Below are 15,142 nucleotides of genomic sequence, written 5' to 3' on the forward strand. Positions count from 1 at the left end.
ACACACTGTCATCAGATCAGTCGAGCTCACTTTTAAGAACTTTTCTTCTTTGATGAGGGAGGAGACCCCGATAAACACTCTGCCGTGTTTTATTTTCTCTCTTAAGAGCTGAAAAAACTTGTCAGAAGATTAATTTTCAACATTTTCGAGCATCACGGGTCACCCACCGGCCCTGAGCTGGTTATACGTCCGTGCGTCCATGCTGGAGGGCTGGAGAGGCTGCGGCACTGAGCCCTGGCCTGGGTGAGCCGGGTGAGCATGATGGACTTTAGTTTGGCCTTCGGAGTAGTTGACGAACACGAAACCGTCCTTCTCGTCGATGCTGAGGGTGTCTGACCAGCGGTGAGAGTCGTCAGAGCTGCTGTCCATCGACCACGAGGCTCCAGCTCGGGCTGAAGGACCTGAAAGGGAGTTTAATTTCAGGAATGTGAACGTTATTGTGGATCGAGGTTTGTGCCGTGAAGTCAATATTCTCAGTAAATAAAATACGAAACATTAACTTTGAAACCAAAGCAAACTGACTTGATTTCTTTTAAAAACATGAAAAGAAGGCAATGAGCAACCTAAGAAGAAATTACCCAAAAATCTGCAAGAAAAAAAAATACAGAAAAATTATCTGAAAATTAGCACCAAAAACAAATAAAAAAAATAAACAAAGAAAAACAGTAAAGTAAAATAAGGAATAAACCGTTTTTAAAAAAGTCATAAGGATTCTATAGCATACATTTCAATATATAATTATATTTCTAAATATCATTTTCTAGATATTTTTTCCCCTGTTTTTTTAAAAATATTTTTCTAAATAAACACATTTATTTCAGTTTGTGGGACATTTCTTACTAAGTTGTACATCGCTTTTTTACCAATTTTTCTGAAAAAAATAAATAAATAAAACCAATTTGCTAAGGGTTCACAGGTTAAAATACTTGTAAAAGGCGTCTAAACGCAGCACAAGAAAAAAGATGTCGATCCAGGTGTCATAGGGTTAAAAAAAATGGAAAAAGATGAAGAGAGAATGACAAAGCAGGAGAAATGTTGAGTTTTAAAGTTGCCTCTGAATATTGATTTTCACAACTTAAAAGTTATATTCAGACATTAACCTATATTCTTTTTTTTTAACTCTAAAGACAAAAGTGCAACTGAAATCTGAACTCCAGAGCAGCTTTTCGTTTGCTAAATCCAGCTCCACCGTCAGGACCATAAACTGTCGTTATTATTGGTGGAGTACCTCTGGGTCTGTGGACGGTGCTGCCCGGCTGGCTGCCTCCACCTGTCGAGGGGTTAAGCGGCGCTTTGGGCTCCTGGCTCAGACTGGGCTCGTCTCCGTCCGACTCGCTGCTGTCCTCGTCACCGTTGTGACTCTCGCCGCCCTCTGCGACAAGAAAAGTTTACAAAATTATTGACTTTTTTTACTTGAGAACACATTTTCAAAGTGAATTTATTGAGCAAATACTCACAAAAATAACATATAAGTAGGCAAAGTAAAGTGTGCCAAAACAAGGCATTTGCAACTGTGAAATCTATTGACGTTTGTGTCCTTATTACATCAGTGTAAAGAAGTGACGAAGTGACACTTTTGATAAAGTACAGTCGTTTCATTACTTTGGCATTATGAGACCGGATGTTATCAGTGTTTCCATTTTTCTGTGCATATTTGTTTTTGGATTCATCACAAGCGGCTACAAGCTTCAAGGAGACTTGTTACGTTTTGTCACTGAGAAAAAAAATAATGCCTTTTCCCGTCATGATTTCAGTGTGCATGTAGCTCCAGCTTCAGGTCGCCAGCGGGATAAAAATGTAATAACTTAAATTGAGAGAAATTTATATCTCAAAACAAGATGATCCATCGTTCTCAAATAACACAGCAGCTTAAAGCTCATATGAAATGTAAAAAAAATCTTTGCTCAAGACAATTTTCAAGATATTTTGATTTAACAAGATATTTGCATTTTAAGTTTTTACAACGCAGACAGGTTTCCAGACAGGATCATGGAGTTAAGTAAAAAGAGTTAAAAAAGAGAAAAATTATCATAGCTTATGTATAAAATAACCCAAATGAACAGTAAGTGGACTAGTTGATGACTTAAGGCGAATTGTTTAAACAGCATTTGTATAAGGATGATCCTGTCTCAAGCTCTTTCATCCGTAAGCAGATCGCTGAAAAAATGATCATTTTAAGCAGTTTCCTCTTTATTCTGTGTCACTATATCACTGCCACAAAAACCTCCGTTCAGCAGCTCTACTCGGTTATTTTTTCCCATCAGGACTCACCAATCTTCTCCTCGCCACAGCAGTCTGGCACATCTGGCTCTACTGGCTCTGGAGCAGGGGTTTCTGGGACTTGGAGGAACTCCATTCTCCAAAACTACAATATTTAAAGTAAGGTTGAATTAAGCACAGTTTAGTTCAATCACATCACAGCACAATTAAAAAAGAGTAGAATATTTCAAGTTTAACATCAAATATTTTGTGTGCAATAATAAGTCTTAATTATTGCGTATCTGATGTTATTTAAGTGAAGAAAACACAGCAAATGCATCAACAAAAGGCTGGAAAAAAAATACAGACGTGAATACTTTTATTGGCAATAAATATCACGATCGGCATTTGAAAAAGCACTGATCTAAAGAGAAGAGGAAACAATAAATCAGTATATTTCTGATATTCTGTGAGATTACAGTGGGCATGGTTACCCTGACGACGCCGTCCGAGTGTCCTGTGACGATGACGTTCTGCGTGTCCCACTCGTTCATCTCCGACACGCAGCAGCACAGGATCTGCTGGCTGCGCCCGGTGAAGGTGTTGGCGCTGGCGATGGGGCTGCCGTTGATGCTCCACACGTGAATGTATGTCCCCGCACAGGACACAATGTCCCCCTACACACAGACACAAACACAAAGACACACACATTATATTCATTAAGCTTTCAGATATTTATTGTCCTGGAAGACACATGATTTCTTATCTTTATTTGTCATCATTTTTACTGCATTGTTGTCTTCTGTTGTGCTGTTATGCATTTTTTACTGGTTGCAGATCTGTTTGATATTTTAATGTTTCATCCTTTTTACTGATTTTATCGCAATTTGTGACTTTTGATAGCAACTGCTGTTAAAGTGATGATACTGATGATTTCTAGAGCGACGGAGGAGAAACTCGTGCTCCAGCTCACCGTCAGTTCATTGATACACAGAGCAGAGACGGGCGCTCGGTGTCCCCTGAGCTGCGTGACGAAGGAAAGCTTGTTGAGGTCCCAGATGATGCAGGTTCGATCCCGCGAGCCGCTGACAACAATGTGGTACGCTGAGGACGCAGTCAGACACGTCACAGCGTCCGTGTGGCCCAGCAATGCCTACGATGAAACAGCAGAGACATGAGACGGACTCAGATTTCTTTGACGCTGCCTAAGGACTTTGCGTTGTGTGTTTTTTGTCTTTTTACCTGTTTGAGCGTCAGAGACTTGGCTCGCTCCTTGGAGGTTCCCGTCTCCCACACACAGATGGCGGTGCTGGTGCCGCCGGTGATGACCAGCTTCAGGTTTGGACAAATGGCACAGAGGATCTGACCCCACTCTGACAGACACTCGTACACCACCAACGCCTAAAAAAACAAGAGATCGTTTTTTCAGAGGTGGGAAATGTAGATGACGGAGGACTCGTCTGTTGTGGCCTTTTAGAGCATAAACTTTGTCTGATACTCAACAATAAACACTTTTACCCTGATCAGCACTCACACAACATTTATTTTCAAAGTCATCAGTTATTATTATTATTATTGGTAGCAGTAGTAGTATTTTAGTATTTTTTATTAATTCATTATTTTTATTTATTAATTTTTTACAATTATTTTTTGCCTTTTTTGCCTTTATTTGATAGGACAGAATAAGTGTGAAGAGAGGGGACAACATGCAGCAAAGGGCCACGAGCTGCAGCAAACACACAGCTTTAATAGCGAGGATTCCCGCTCCAAACACTGAGCTACCAGGCGCCCCATTATTATTATTTTTTAACAAATGTAGTGCGAGTAGGGCAATAAATTCACGATCATGCATCAGAGACTTCCGTAATGGCTGCTGCAGTAAAACCTGAGAGGTCGGTGCAGTGAAGAAGGTGCATTTTTGCTCGAGCACCAGCAGGGGGAAACATTATCTTTAACATTTCTTTCACAGTCGCTCGATGACTTCAAGGTGAAATAAGAAGGAAACCTGCAGTAGCTCCTGTTTTCATTAAGCAGCAGTGCAGGGGTCATCAACTCCATTTGTCCAAGGGCCAAATTTCTTTACGCAGACACTGCAGGGGCCAGACTTTTAAAATCCTCTCTCTCTCTCTGAATCAGGTTTCCTGCAGCTTCAGGCAAGGTACATTTACGATTATTTAAGACTAATTTAATGCCACTTGGAATTGTGTTTAAGATCAATTTTATAATAACCAAAACTGAAGAAAGAAAATTTCATTTTGTCCAAATATTTATTGTAGCATAAAGCATGACTTTTGAAAAGAAAAAGTTAGATGATCTATGTTAAATGTTGAAAAAAAAACCCAAACCTTTTTAGAGCAGAACACATGGAAGAGTATCTATTTCATTTTCCAACAGCAGTGGAAAATATCTGGCATTTCTGCGTGTTTTTCTGGCTGTTTTTTGTGTTTCTTAATCTGCATGTGAGATTTAACTATCTGAATTCACATCATGACGAGTTTAAGAGAAGGAATTCATTAAATTATTTAACATAAAACAGACGATCACGATCATTTTGAGATGTTACAGAGCTACATCAGAAATAAACAGTTAATAAAATCCTATTTCCCATACATGAACATTTTTAAGACTTTTGAAAAATCCATTTAATAACAAAAGCCTTGTTTTTGGATAATTGAATTCAACGCCTTTTTAGACTTTTTAAGGATCCTGCTGTGAATACATAAACTGTAATGCATTTCTTCCTCGTTATTATGAATGACTGATTTACTTAATATTTTGTCGGCCAGATAAAAAGATCTGCTGAGCCAGATGTGGCCCGCGAGCCGCCAGTTTACGGTCGCTGTACTTGTGTTAAAAGGTCACAAATCTCCTGAAATCAAGACTGAACTTTTTTTTTCCCCTAGAAAAATATTTAAAAAAACAGAATTCACTTGAATGAATTAGTCTAATGACAGAAGCTGCCTCCTCTGAATACTTATTGGCTCGAATGAATAACACAAAAAGGATATTTTCTGAAATATGGGATAATGTCTTTCTTTTTGTTAAGAGCTGATGAGATTTGAGTGCATGCAGATGCATCTGTGAAACGTTTGTGTCATTATAGACTGTCTGACCTTGTTTTGTTTGTTATTTTACAAGTCGTATGTTTTTGTGTAGAATGTCTGATTGAAAGAAAATCAATAAAAATCTGAGTGACAAAAAAATAACTGTTTTATCACCAGTAACTCTGGAAGAGCAGTAGGGGAACATTTTTCTTACAAAAATAAGAGCTCCTAAGTGTCGGCATGAACATGAGGTCATGACACATCACAACATGCAGGTGAAAGGAGGTCAGCGACACACGAGGCTGCAGCCTGAAGACCAAAGGAGCACGCCTGATAGAAGAGGAGTTATGAATCTCGTAGAAACTGTGTCCGTTATAATAACTGTTACCTTGTCAGATTCGTAGTTCGCCAGACGGCAGCTGAGGTCGGCGTAGCCCCAGGCGAAGGTCTTGCTCCAGGTGGGGGGGACCAGAACTTTGTTTTGCTCCACAGCTAGTATGCCTTTATCGGTGCACACGATCTGTCCCACAGGCTCCTTCAGCTCTGCACACAAAGACACAAAGAGACGTGTGAGTGATGATTTTAGAGGGATTCATGCACCGTGCAGCATAATGAGACGATTCTCTGTTTCAGTGAGGTGAAGGCGTCTTTTGTGAGTAACTGCAATACGTCGGCACTGGATTATTAATTATCTGCATGAGTTTCTGATGTAGGAATTTCTGTTTGTGATCTGTAACTTGATAAAAATAACTTGTAGTTAACTTCTAGTGGTGCAGCTGGAGTTTTACCTACATAACCACCAATTAACTACTTTGTATGTGTTACAGAAAAGAGCAATAAGACTTATTAACCAGGTTAATGTCAGAGAACATACTAACAGACTGTTTATCAGTGCGTTGAACAGAATAGAATAGAATAGAAATACTTTATAAATCCTGTGAGGGAAATTCTTCTGTTGCAGCAGCATACAAGAGAGCAGCTGAATGAAATATTCGTGAAAAAAAGGGCAAAAAATGCAATTACATATATACAAAGGAAGGCACTTAACAGAATAAAATAGATAAATAATGATAACAAAGATATGTACAGTATGTACAGAGAACAAACAAACAAAAAGCCAAAAAGATCAAAAAGACTAATAAAAAAGAAAAAATGTGCCAAAAAATGAAGATTTAGTTGATTCCAAAACATCATTAGTCATGTTTAAAGCCAGAAACTGATTATTACGTGAAAACCTACAGAGGTTGTTCATATTAAGATATAACGATGAGGATCATAGCAGGAAGTTTCATTTTAAAACACGTGTGTTTCGGTATGTGGACTCAAACTGTGGAATTCTCTGGATTACGACTTCAAATGCATCTCAAATATTATCAAATTTAAACGGAGGTACAAAGAAAAAATAATGGGACATTATGAACTTTTTGAGTAACAGTAATGTTAAAAAGACTGTAACTGATTATTTTGTTGTTAAACTTCATATGATTTGTGAAAAAAAACAGTTGATAGTGAAAAGTTGGCCATTTGTTTCTGTATTTAATGCAGCTTCAGTTATTAATAAGGTATTACAAGATTTTCTTCTTCCTGCTCCTGTTTGTTCATGTAATGTGTTTAAATGTTTTGAGAAAAAATGGGAGTGTAAATGTGTGTGTATATTCCTGATTGTGTGTGTGTGTGTGTGTGTGTGTGTGTGTGTGTGTGTGTGTGTGTGTGTGTGTGTGTGTACCTTTGACGGGTGCCAGTGAAGGTCTGAGATTGTCCAGATGATGGAAGAAGATCTTGTCGCTGTTGGAGCTCGGAGGAACGCTCGCTATGTCGCCGTTGGCTTTACTGCGAACCCGTTTAGGAGGATGAGGCTTCTTAAACAGCTGAAATACAAAAACACATCAACAGAAAGTTAGGAAACAATACGAGCGTTCACTGTAATATGTAATATAATATAATATAAAATAATATAATATAATAATGAATGTAATAAGCTGATTTTAAAACTTATTTTAAAAAATAATTTCAAACTTTAAAACAATATTTTTCTGTTTTTATCTGGTATTATTTTTCATATTTTCTTAGTTTCTTTTTATATTTAATGTTTAATTCCTGTACATTGAGAGACTATTAGTAATTGTTAAGTTTACTTAAAATGTAGTTATATTTACTTATATTCAATCTTTCTAAATTTTAGCAACTTTTAGCTGGTTAAACTATCATAACTATCATATTTGTGTTCTTAAACATGCTAACAAAACTTTGCGAGACAAAACTTTGAAAGATGTTGCAACTTTTTTTAAGTTGCAACATCTTTACAAAATTGAGTTAATACAGCTGAATTTTAAGTCAACTTAACATTTAAAAATCAAGTGAACGTAAATTAAGATTAATAGTTACATTTAGTTGTTTTTTTCGAGGTAGTAGGTGTATATTATGTAAGATAATTTCAAGTACAATCAGCTTGTACTTGTCAACATTTTTATAGACCTCGTATATTTCAATATAGACGTTTATGTGATGTTGTCTGTTTTAATGTGTCTGTCTTAATTCATCTATTTTAGTTTGTATTTTATTGTATCTTTTACTTTAGGCTTGTTTTTGTTATTTTTGGCTTGTTGTTATTTTTGTAATTGTTTCCTCTTTTGTCTGGTCTTCGTTGGTATCATTGGTAAGTTACCTCTCTTGCTTCTGCTCTGCTGTTTTTAAAGCTGCTAAATAAGTAAAGTTATGATTGTTGTCGTCAGATTTACAGTGCAGCACAGCGGACAGAAGCAGACGGCAGCAGAGACATCAGTCGGTGTCTGACCTGTTTGGGGATTTGTCCGAAGTTGTTGATGAAGCCGATGGTGGCCGTCTCCTTCAGCGGGTCGTTGATGTTGTAGATGTCCACCTGACCCTCGTAGAACAGGTGGTGGAAGACGTTGACCGCCTCCACGGCCGGCGGGCCCTGCTGCTTGTACCCGAAAATCAGGTCGATCCACTCGTGGAGGTGGGCCGATACGTAGTCGCACTCCAGCGCCTGGAGACGGGCGGACAGAAGTTAAAAACGTAATCAATGTATCTACTTAAACTGTCACGAGCGGGTGGATTTCGTACCTCTCTGTGGACTCGGATGAACTCGCGGGGGTCGCCCTTGGCCCAGGGTGGCAGGATGACATCACCCAGCTTGGTGCCGTTCTGTTTGGCGCCTGGTGCATCAAACGACAGAAGGCAGGCGGAGCATTAATATTCATGCACTCAATCATCTCTCGGTCAGTTTGTCTGTTTACCATCGGCGCTCTCGGACACTCACCCAGGTCGAAGTTGTTGGAGTTGAGCAGGAATTCGGGCAGATAGAAGAACTCGGGGATGAGCTCCTTGACGTCGGCCATGTTGTGTTTGGAGGCGGAGAGCCAGGCTTCACGCACGCTGTGGAACATCCTGTCGGCCAGGTCAAAATGACCTCCCTGGTGATCACACAGACACACGGACAGACGGTTTGACATGAGGGCCGGACTCTTGACAGCAACAGTTTGACGTCTTGTCGTTTTTTTTCTCATTACTGTAAAATAATCACTTTTTGTGGGTGTTAGCGCTTACATCTGCTGAATCAGAGGAAACACGATTTAAATCAAAATAGCGTTTACTGCATGTTTTCTTTTCATTTGGTTACATTTTCAGCTGTTGGACTAAAAACAACTAATCGTCATCAGATCTAATACTGGTATCATCTTATTTAATAAGCCATTTATTACATTCTGTAACTGTACTTAAATAGTCTGCTGCATATGTTGGGCAATTTGCATAAATGTACACCAATAAACGGCCTAAATAATACAACTGTTCTCGTCATGTGTTCATAAATATAATTTCTAACTGATGCGAAATTATTTCACATATTTAAAACCCCCAACATAAAATTAAGTTTCTTGTCTAATCCGGCCAATCCGCTGTCTAAATTTAATAAAATAATAATTAAATAATTTTCTTATTTGCATACATTTACATAATGGAAGATATTGACAGTAAATTAACTACTGCTCTCACAATCTGGACATTATTTGGACGGTTCTGGAGGTTATAAAAGATGCTGAATCTATTTCTGATATTTTCAAAATTCAAAATGGATTTTTTTTTAAAGCAGAAGTTGCAGCTGAAGATATTTTAGCTGCAATTTTTGATCCATTTTTATTAAATTTTGACATTTTAGATGTTTCAGCTTTTACACTTCCCACTCTTTTCCTGGCCACTCTGGGTCATACGACATTTCAGAAATGTTTCCAAAGGAAAATAATAGATGACAAGAAGAACAATTAGGAGGCATCAGCTTAAGGCAAGATAGCACTTGACTTTTCAAGATGTTTTAAAGCCATTTGGAATTTTGCAATAAAAAAATGAACAGAAAAAAAGCATCTTAACAGTTAAAACCCTTTTTAAAGACTGATTCAGGACATTTTAACACCAATTAAGACCTCATTTTTAGATTAATGAAATTAATTCCTCATTTAAGACTTTTTAAGGATCTTCTAGAGTCCTGTAGGAGTATTCAGATCAAACCTGAAGTCTGAGGAAAATCTGCGTGAAGGGCTCCATCCGGACCAGATACGAGGCTACGATCATGGCTGAGGAGTAGTGGGTGCCGTAGTGATATGCAGGAGTTTCACCTGGTAGGACAGAAATCAACACAGTCACTTACACTGACCGATGAAAACACACGACTGCAATGCTGAATGACATTTTGTACTTTATATTTTCTTTTGATTTTTTTAAATTAAAAATTTTAAAACAATTTACTCACTATAGGGCGCAAAAAAGCCTTAAAAAAAAATAACATGCAATTAGGGTGTCAAAATGTCACAGAGAAGCGAACGCCGCCTCCATGGCAGAACCTCCATCTATCTGTTGCTGTTTTTAAATTAAAGGTTCAATGCGGGCAGATCAAGTCGACACAGAAATGTGCCACTTTAAATGATTCTTGTGAGAATACGCTCAGTGAAAAGGTACGATAAACTTCAGCCTACATCTTTCGGGTCTATAGGTTTTGTTTTTCCTTACTTATTCTTTATTATATACATTACTTTTGGGAAAATTGTTAACAAGAACTGGAAAAAAACACCTCTAACTATCACTAAACTTTGTTTTCTGGTTGTTACAGGGTTTCATTTTTTCCTATAAATACCAAATATTGCTCTCATTGTTTAATATAAGCCTCATATAAACATTTAAAATTTGACATTTTGATAACAGATTTATTGCGCAAAGGCTTTGAGTGTGACTTACCTGAAATAAGAGCAGGTCAGTTAGCTTTATCTTTTTTTGTCAAGTTGTCTTTTTAACCTTAAATACTATAAATAAAGGTTATGAACCTGACTTCTTCCTGTTTTAAACAGTCTGTTGATTTAACTCACCGTTGGGGTCTTCCCAGTCCTTGTACCTCTTCTTGTACTGCGTCAGTCTGTCGTCAGTCTGGGCGCCCATCGGCTTGGCGAGGTTACGGAACGTCTTGGGGTTGTTCAGATCCAGTTCCTGATTAATAATGTGAAGAAAACAGGATTAAAATGGAGAACAGGCGTTTATTTTTCTTGTGATTTACATTCTTAATCGCCACTGATGTCCCAAAATCTGCAATCACCTCTGAGTCGAAGTCGGCGAGGATCCAGGGGAAGACGGGATATTGCATCAGGTCGTTGTAGGACCGTCCTGCCAGCGTGTTGAGATGCATCAGGTACTGGAAATTACTGATCTCTCCTCGCTGGAAAACAGACGGCAAACAAAACATTTAGGCTTAGAGACACTTTTAGTGCAACACATCTGTACTTTGAGTTGTTAAACTGAGCAGCAGAGTTGAAACCAGCGAGTCTGGGTTCTTACCTCCCATCTCTGAGTCACCGACTTTTCACCGACCAGCGTGCTGAGGAGCCCCGATCTGACAAACATCACAACACAGAGGAGGTTTAGTTAAAACAGCTCAGCACTTTGCTTTACAGTCACAAAGCAACTGCTGCATATATGATATGTAAGACGGTGCAAAACCAAATTACTATTTTTCTTTCTTTTCTTTTCTAGGTCATTGACTTGATTAATCACTACAAAAGCTCCAAACCATTATTTAGAAAAATACATTCAAAATAAAGATTAAAATCCAGATCAAATATGCAAACTTATCTGCACATAAATCACTTCACTCTTAACAGGGTCAAACATTTATGTCGGGGACAGAGAGCTCTGTTAGTGCCGTAAGATGGAGGAGGTGTTACCCTTGTTCCACGCTGGTGTTGGGCCTCTGGCCTGAAACCGACTCTGAGCTGTCAGCCAGTGAAGGCACCACCGCCAAGAACCTGCAGGGAGTAAACGAGAAAATCAGCAAAAAAATGTAAAAAATTTCATGTGGCTTAATTACATTTCACACGTGTAACCTGATAAAGATGACTGGTGTTACAGTGATTTACTCAGAGTAGAAATACTCTGATGTGATGCTTTATGAGAGGCACACAGCAAAGGGACGCGGGTCAGAATCAAACCCGGACTGCAGCCTTTATGGACCGCACACTTTACCAGGTGAGCTAGAGGTTGCCCCAGTAGTGATAGTTTTGTGCTGAACTGTGCAAAATTGTCTAAGGAAAATGCAAAGACTTACAGCATGAATCAATAAAAGAAAATATGCAATATAACCCAATAAAACAGAGATATGGTACGTTATATAAAACTAATCACCCAGTTACTATATAATCTAAAACTTCACTGTGTCTGAAGTATATAGTACGAGTCATCTCTGAGGGTTGAAAAGATGACAAAAACTTTTTATCAAAAGCTTTTTGAAAATATATTTCCTTACTAAAATGGAGCAGCAGCAGTAGTTCAGCAGCATGTTGTCCATGCTCCGTGCATTTCTTTGTTTTCAGTACCTTTGATAAACTTTGTTGCGGACTCCTTTCTGGAACGCTAACAGGTAGTTTCTCCCATCTGCTGAGAAGACTTCCACTGCCATCGGCTGAAAGGTGATGACATACAGGACATTTAATCATCAATAACACACAAAAATACAAGAGGTGAAGTGTTAATTCTGTCAAACTCCAAACATGTTAAGCTACACTACAAATATAAATGTTTTAACTTAAATATTGTGTTTATTGGTGCTGCAGTATGTGTGTAATGTGTAATATGTGCATGCTGACCTGCAGCAGGTAGCGTCTCTTGTGCACCTCCTTGATGTCCTCGTAGGCGAAGATGCTGCAGGTTCTCTTCAGTTGGCTCTGTCCCTGTCTCGCTCCTCTGGGGATGATCGCCTCGTGCAAACTGGACACAGATGACAGACAGGGATGCATCACATTTTACCCATGAAGCACTTTTCTCTACAAAATTTTAAAGCGGAAACAGACAACTTTATAACTTTTATTCCCCGCCATTTCTAAGTGGTATTATTGTCGGCGTCATTGTCACAAAGATAACCGGATAGCTTTACGTTTTTCTCAGAGCCTGGCAAATAATCACACCTATATCTGGGTTACTGAGGTGTCAAAAAACACCCCTTTTTTATTATCTTGTGTGCATGTGTCCCCTTTTTTAATCATTCATCTCTAAAGTTGTTTATGCTGGTCCCTGAATGCAACCCTAACAAGTTTGAGTCATGGCGTGGATAATTTATCAGTCAGAGCTGATCAGCTCAATGGACGAGAGGAGAAGCAGCATGCAGAGACAGTGAATGCAAACTTTTAGACCAAGCACAATAAAGTTTTACTTTCACTTTGCCTGGTGTTCTTCTACTCCATCGCTGAGGACAGTACGTTCAGGGCTCCCAAAATGAAGTGCAATCAGTCGCAGTCAATGTATTTCAGTAAAGCTAGAAAATCTTGTGGCGGCCCACTACAAATAAACGGATTCGTGGGAAACCCTGCATCTTATGGCCACAAGTTACAAAAATAATGCAAGATAACTGGAGAAAAAAAAGCACGAGACAAAAGGGTCAAATGATTACATTCATGAGTTAATGATGCAATAATTTCATTAATCTATTTAATGAATAATATGTAAAATACACAATTTTTTGACAATCTGTATCTATAAAAAGTTTTGTATTTTTATTTGGTATATGACAAGCATGGAAATGGTCGTTTTATTGTTTGTTTTTTTTTTTTAATTCAACTATGAGCTAATTTAGTCTTAATTTCTGTCGATGAGGACACCATGTTTTCATTGTTCAGGACTGTGTGGCTGCTGATGAGTAAAACAGTAAAACACCTGAGGGGAAACACAATGAAATCAAAGCAGCATCTGCTGGTTATTTTCACGTCGTGTCTCAGAGGAACAGACAGAGCGAGATCCCTAAAAAAAGATAAATATGTCATATCTCTGCTGAGTTTTACAACGCATGCTCTGTCAGCGGCATTACATCATTCCAGCAGCAGAAAACTCCCACTGCAGCGTCCCGAAGAATGATGTCATCTTTTTAATTTTGGGAAAGAGTACAGTCAGTGTGTCATCTGTCAGCTGCAGCTTCAGGATTAATCATGCAGCTGCTCTAAATCCTGATTCTTCTGCAGGTGTTTGGATCGTGATGTAAAGTGATACAGAAACCTGGACTTACTTGGGGGGCAGCGTGTCAATGTCCCTGATCTCCCTGGAGACGGTCATGGTGTAGCCGTCAATGACATAGAAGTGCTCTTTCCCAAAAAGCAGCAGGCCCTCGCTGGTGTCCAGACCCTGAACGCGGGCACAGCGGTACATGTGCTGAATCTGGAAGAGTGAGTATAAGAGAAAATAAAAAAATGTCTGTTAATTACCAAAAGTTGAGAGAAAGCAGTTTTAATGAAAAGTTCTAGGCTTAAATTTCTGCAGGCAAAAACAAATTCGTTGAAGAACGAATAAATGAGTGAGGAGATGATCTTTCCTCACACTCAGAAACTGCTGGTGAAAATGGCCTCGAGCAAATGACGTAATCCCAATGTGTTGAGCTGCTCACCAGAAAGACTACAGCAATAAAAAGACTACAGCAGCTGCAAAAACTTAGTGTGAAGCTGTGCCGATTTTAGGATACAGTTTCCATATATTTAGCTTTATTCTAAGACGCTGGCACTAGCATTTCCTCAATTTTCCTTCATATTGAGAAATTAATCTTAAATATTGTATCTAGACAGATGTGCTTGTTTTCAGTCTGGCCGCATTAGTTTTCACACATCTGTGGTTGTCTTACATGTTACAAAAAAATCCTGTTCTGTTGGTAGATAATTTTGCTAATTTTCAGTAATATTTTCCCATTTTATTATTTTTTTAAATTGTTTTTAGAGTGAAAAAAACAGAACTTCATCGCCTGACCCAAACATCTTTTTTTTCTTCACTTAGTAAAAATGTCAGCAGCAGGACAGCGTGCAGGAGTTTCTCGCTTTGAAGCGAGCATAATAGAAAAAAAAAAGGAAAACAAACAAATAAATAAGATTAGATAAAAACAAATTAAAACAAAGTAACTAAAAAACAGTCATATTCTAAATAATAACCTTTGAACATGAAGACAAACATAACATTAAAAATTACCTGCACAGATTAACTTAATACATTTTCTCTACCATAAAAGATAAAATAATTATATTAAAAAAGTACTGTATTTACCAGTGAATAATGAGTTTAGCCTCTAGCAGTTATGAAAATGGAGCAGGAAACATGATTCAATTATGTTTGTGTGTCCTTTCCTGACCTTCTCTCCCTCCTCCAGGAGGCGCAGCAGGGACGTGTTGTCGGTCCTCTGCTCCTCCTCGGGGCCTCCTGACTCCAGCAGCTGCTCCTGGAGCTGCTCCTGACTGTCCTCGTCTGCCCCGTCCGCTGTGGACCGAGACCTCTTCAGAGGAGCCTTCACCAGACCTGGAGAACACGGTAACACGCAACAGGTTAAATAATTCAAGTAACATTCTGAGAGGAAGAAGAAGTCTGGACTAAAAAAC

The 15,142-nt window shown here is 38.6% G+C and overlaps 1 protein-coding gene across 5 annotated transcripts in view; it reads right to left on the minus strand.

Annotated features, from left to right (window-relative positions):
- wdfy3 (WD repeat and FYVE domain containing 3) overlaps nucleotides 1–15,142 on the minus strand; it is a 137,962-nt gene that overhangs the window by 6,099 nt on the left and 116,721 nt on the right. For all 5 annotated transcript variants that reach the window (XM_088076349.1, XM_088076350.1, XM_088076348.1 and 2 more), the window contains 20 exons: nucleotides 14,899–15,062; nucleotides 13,795–13,943; nucleotides 12,386–12,506; nucleotides 12,116–12,201; nucleotides 11,468–11,548; nucleotides 11,082–11,136; nucleotides 10,843–10,962; nucleotides 10,619–10,736; nucleotides 9,768–9,874; nucleotides 8,524–8,677; nucleotides 8,328–8,419; nucleotides 8,038–8,250; nucleotides 6,970–7,111; nucleotides 5,632–5,786; nucleotides 3,442–3,600; nucleotides 3,173–3,352; nucleotides 2,694–2,876; nucleotides 2,272–2,365; nucleotides 1,229–1,372; nucleotides 168–401 (listed from right to left, as the gene is read on the minus strand). In XM_088076349.1, the coding sequence (XP_087932475.1) occupies nucleotides 168–401; nucleotides 1,229–1,372; nucleotides 2,272–2,365; nucleotides 2,694–2,876; nucleotides 3,173–3,352; nucleotides 3,442–3,600; nucleotides 5,632–5,786; nucleotides 6,970–7,111; nucleotides 8,038–8,250; nucleotides 8,328–8,419; nucleotides 8,524–8,677; nucleotides 9,768–9,874; nucleotides 10,619–10,736; nucleotides 10,843–10,962; nucleotides 11,082–11,136; nucleotides 11,468–11,548; nucleotides 12,116–12,201; nucleotides 12,386–12,506; nucleotides 13,795–13,943; nucleotides 14,899–15,062 (2,751 nt within the window). The remainder of the gene's footprint in view (nucleotides 1–167; nucleotides 402–1,228; nucleotides 1,373–2,271; nucleotides 2,366–2,693; nucleotides 2,877–3,172; nucleotides 3,353–3,441; nucleotides 3,601–5,631; nucleotides 5,787–6,969; nucleotides 7,112–8,037; nucleotides 8,251–8,327; nucleotides 8,420–8,523; nucleotides 8,678–9,767; nucleotides 9,875–10,618; nucleotides 10,737–10,842; nucleotides 10,963–11,081; nucleotides 11,137–11,467; nucleotides 11,549–12,115; nucleotides 12,202–12,385; nucleotides 12,507–13,794; nucleotides 13,944–14,898; nucleotides 15,063–15,142) is intronic.

This window comes from Plectropomus leopardus, chromosome 4, assembly GCF_026936395.1.
Source record: "Plectropomus leopardus strain MGB_pleo_1.0 chromosome 4, ASM2693639v1, whole genome shotgun sequence".
NCBI classification, from domain to species: Eukaryota; Metazoa; Chordata; class Actinopteri; order Perciformes; family Serranidae; genus Plectropomus; species Plectropomus leopardus.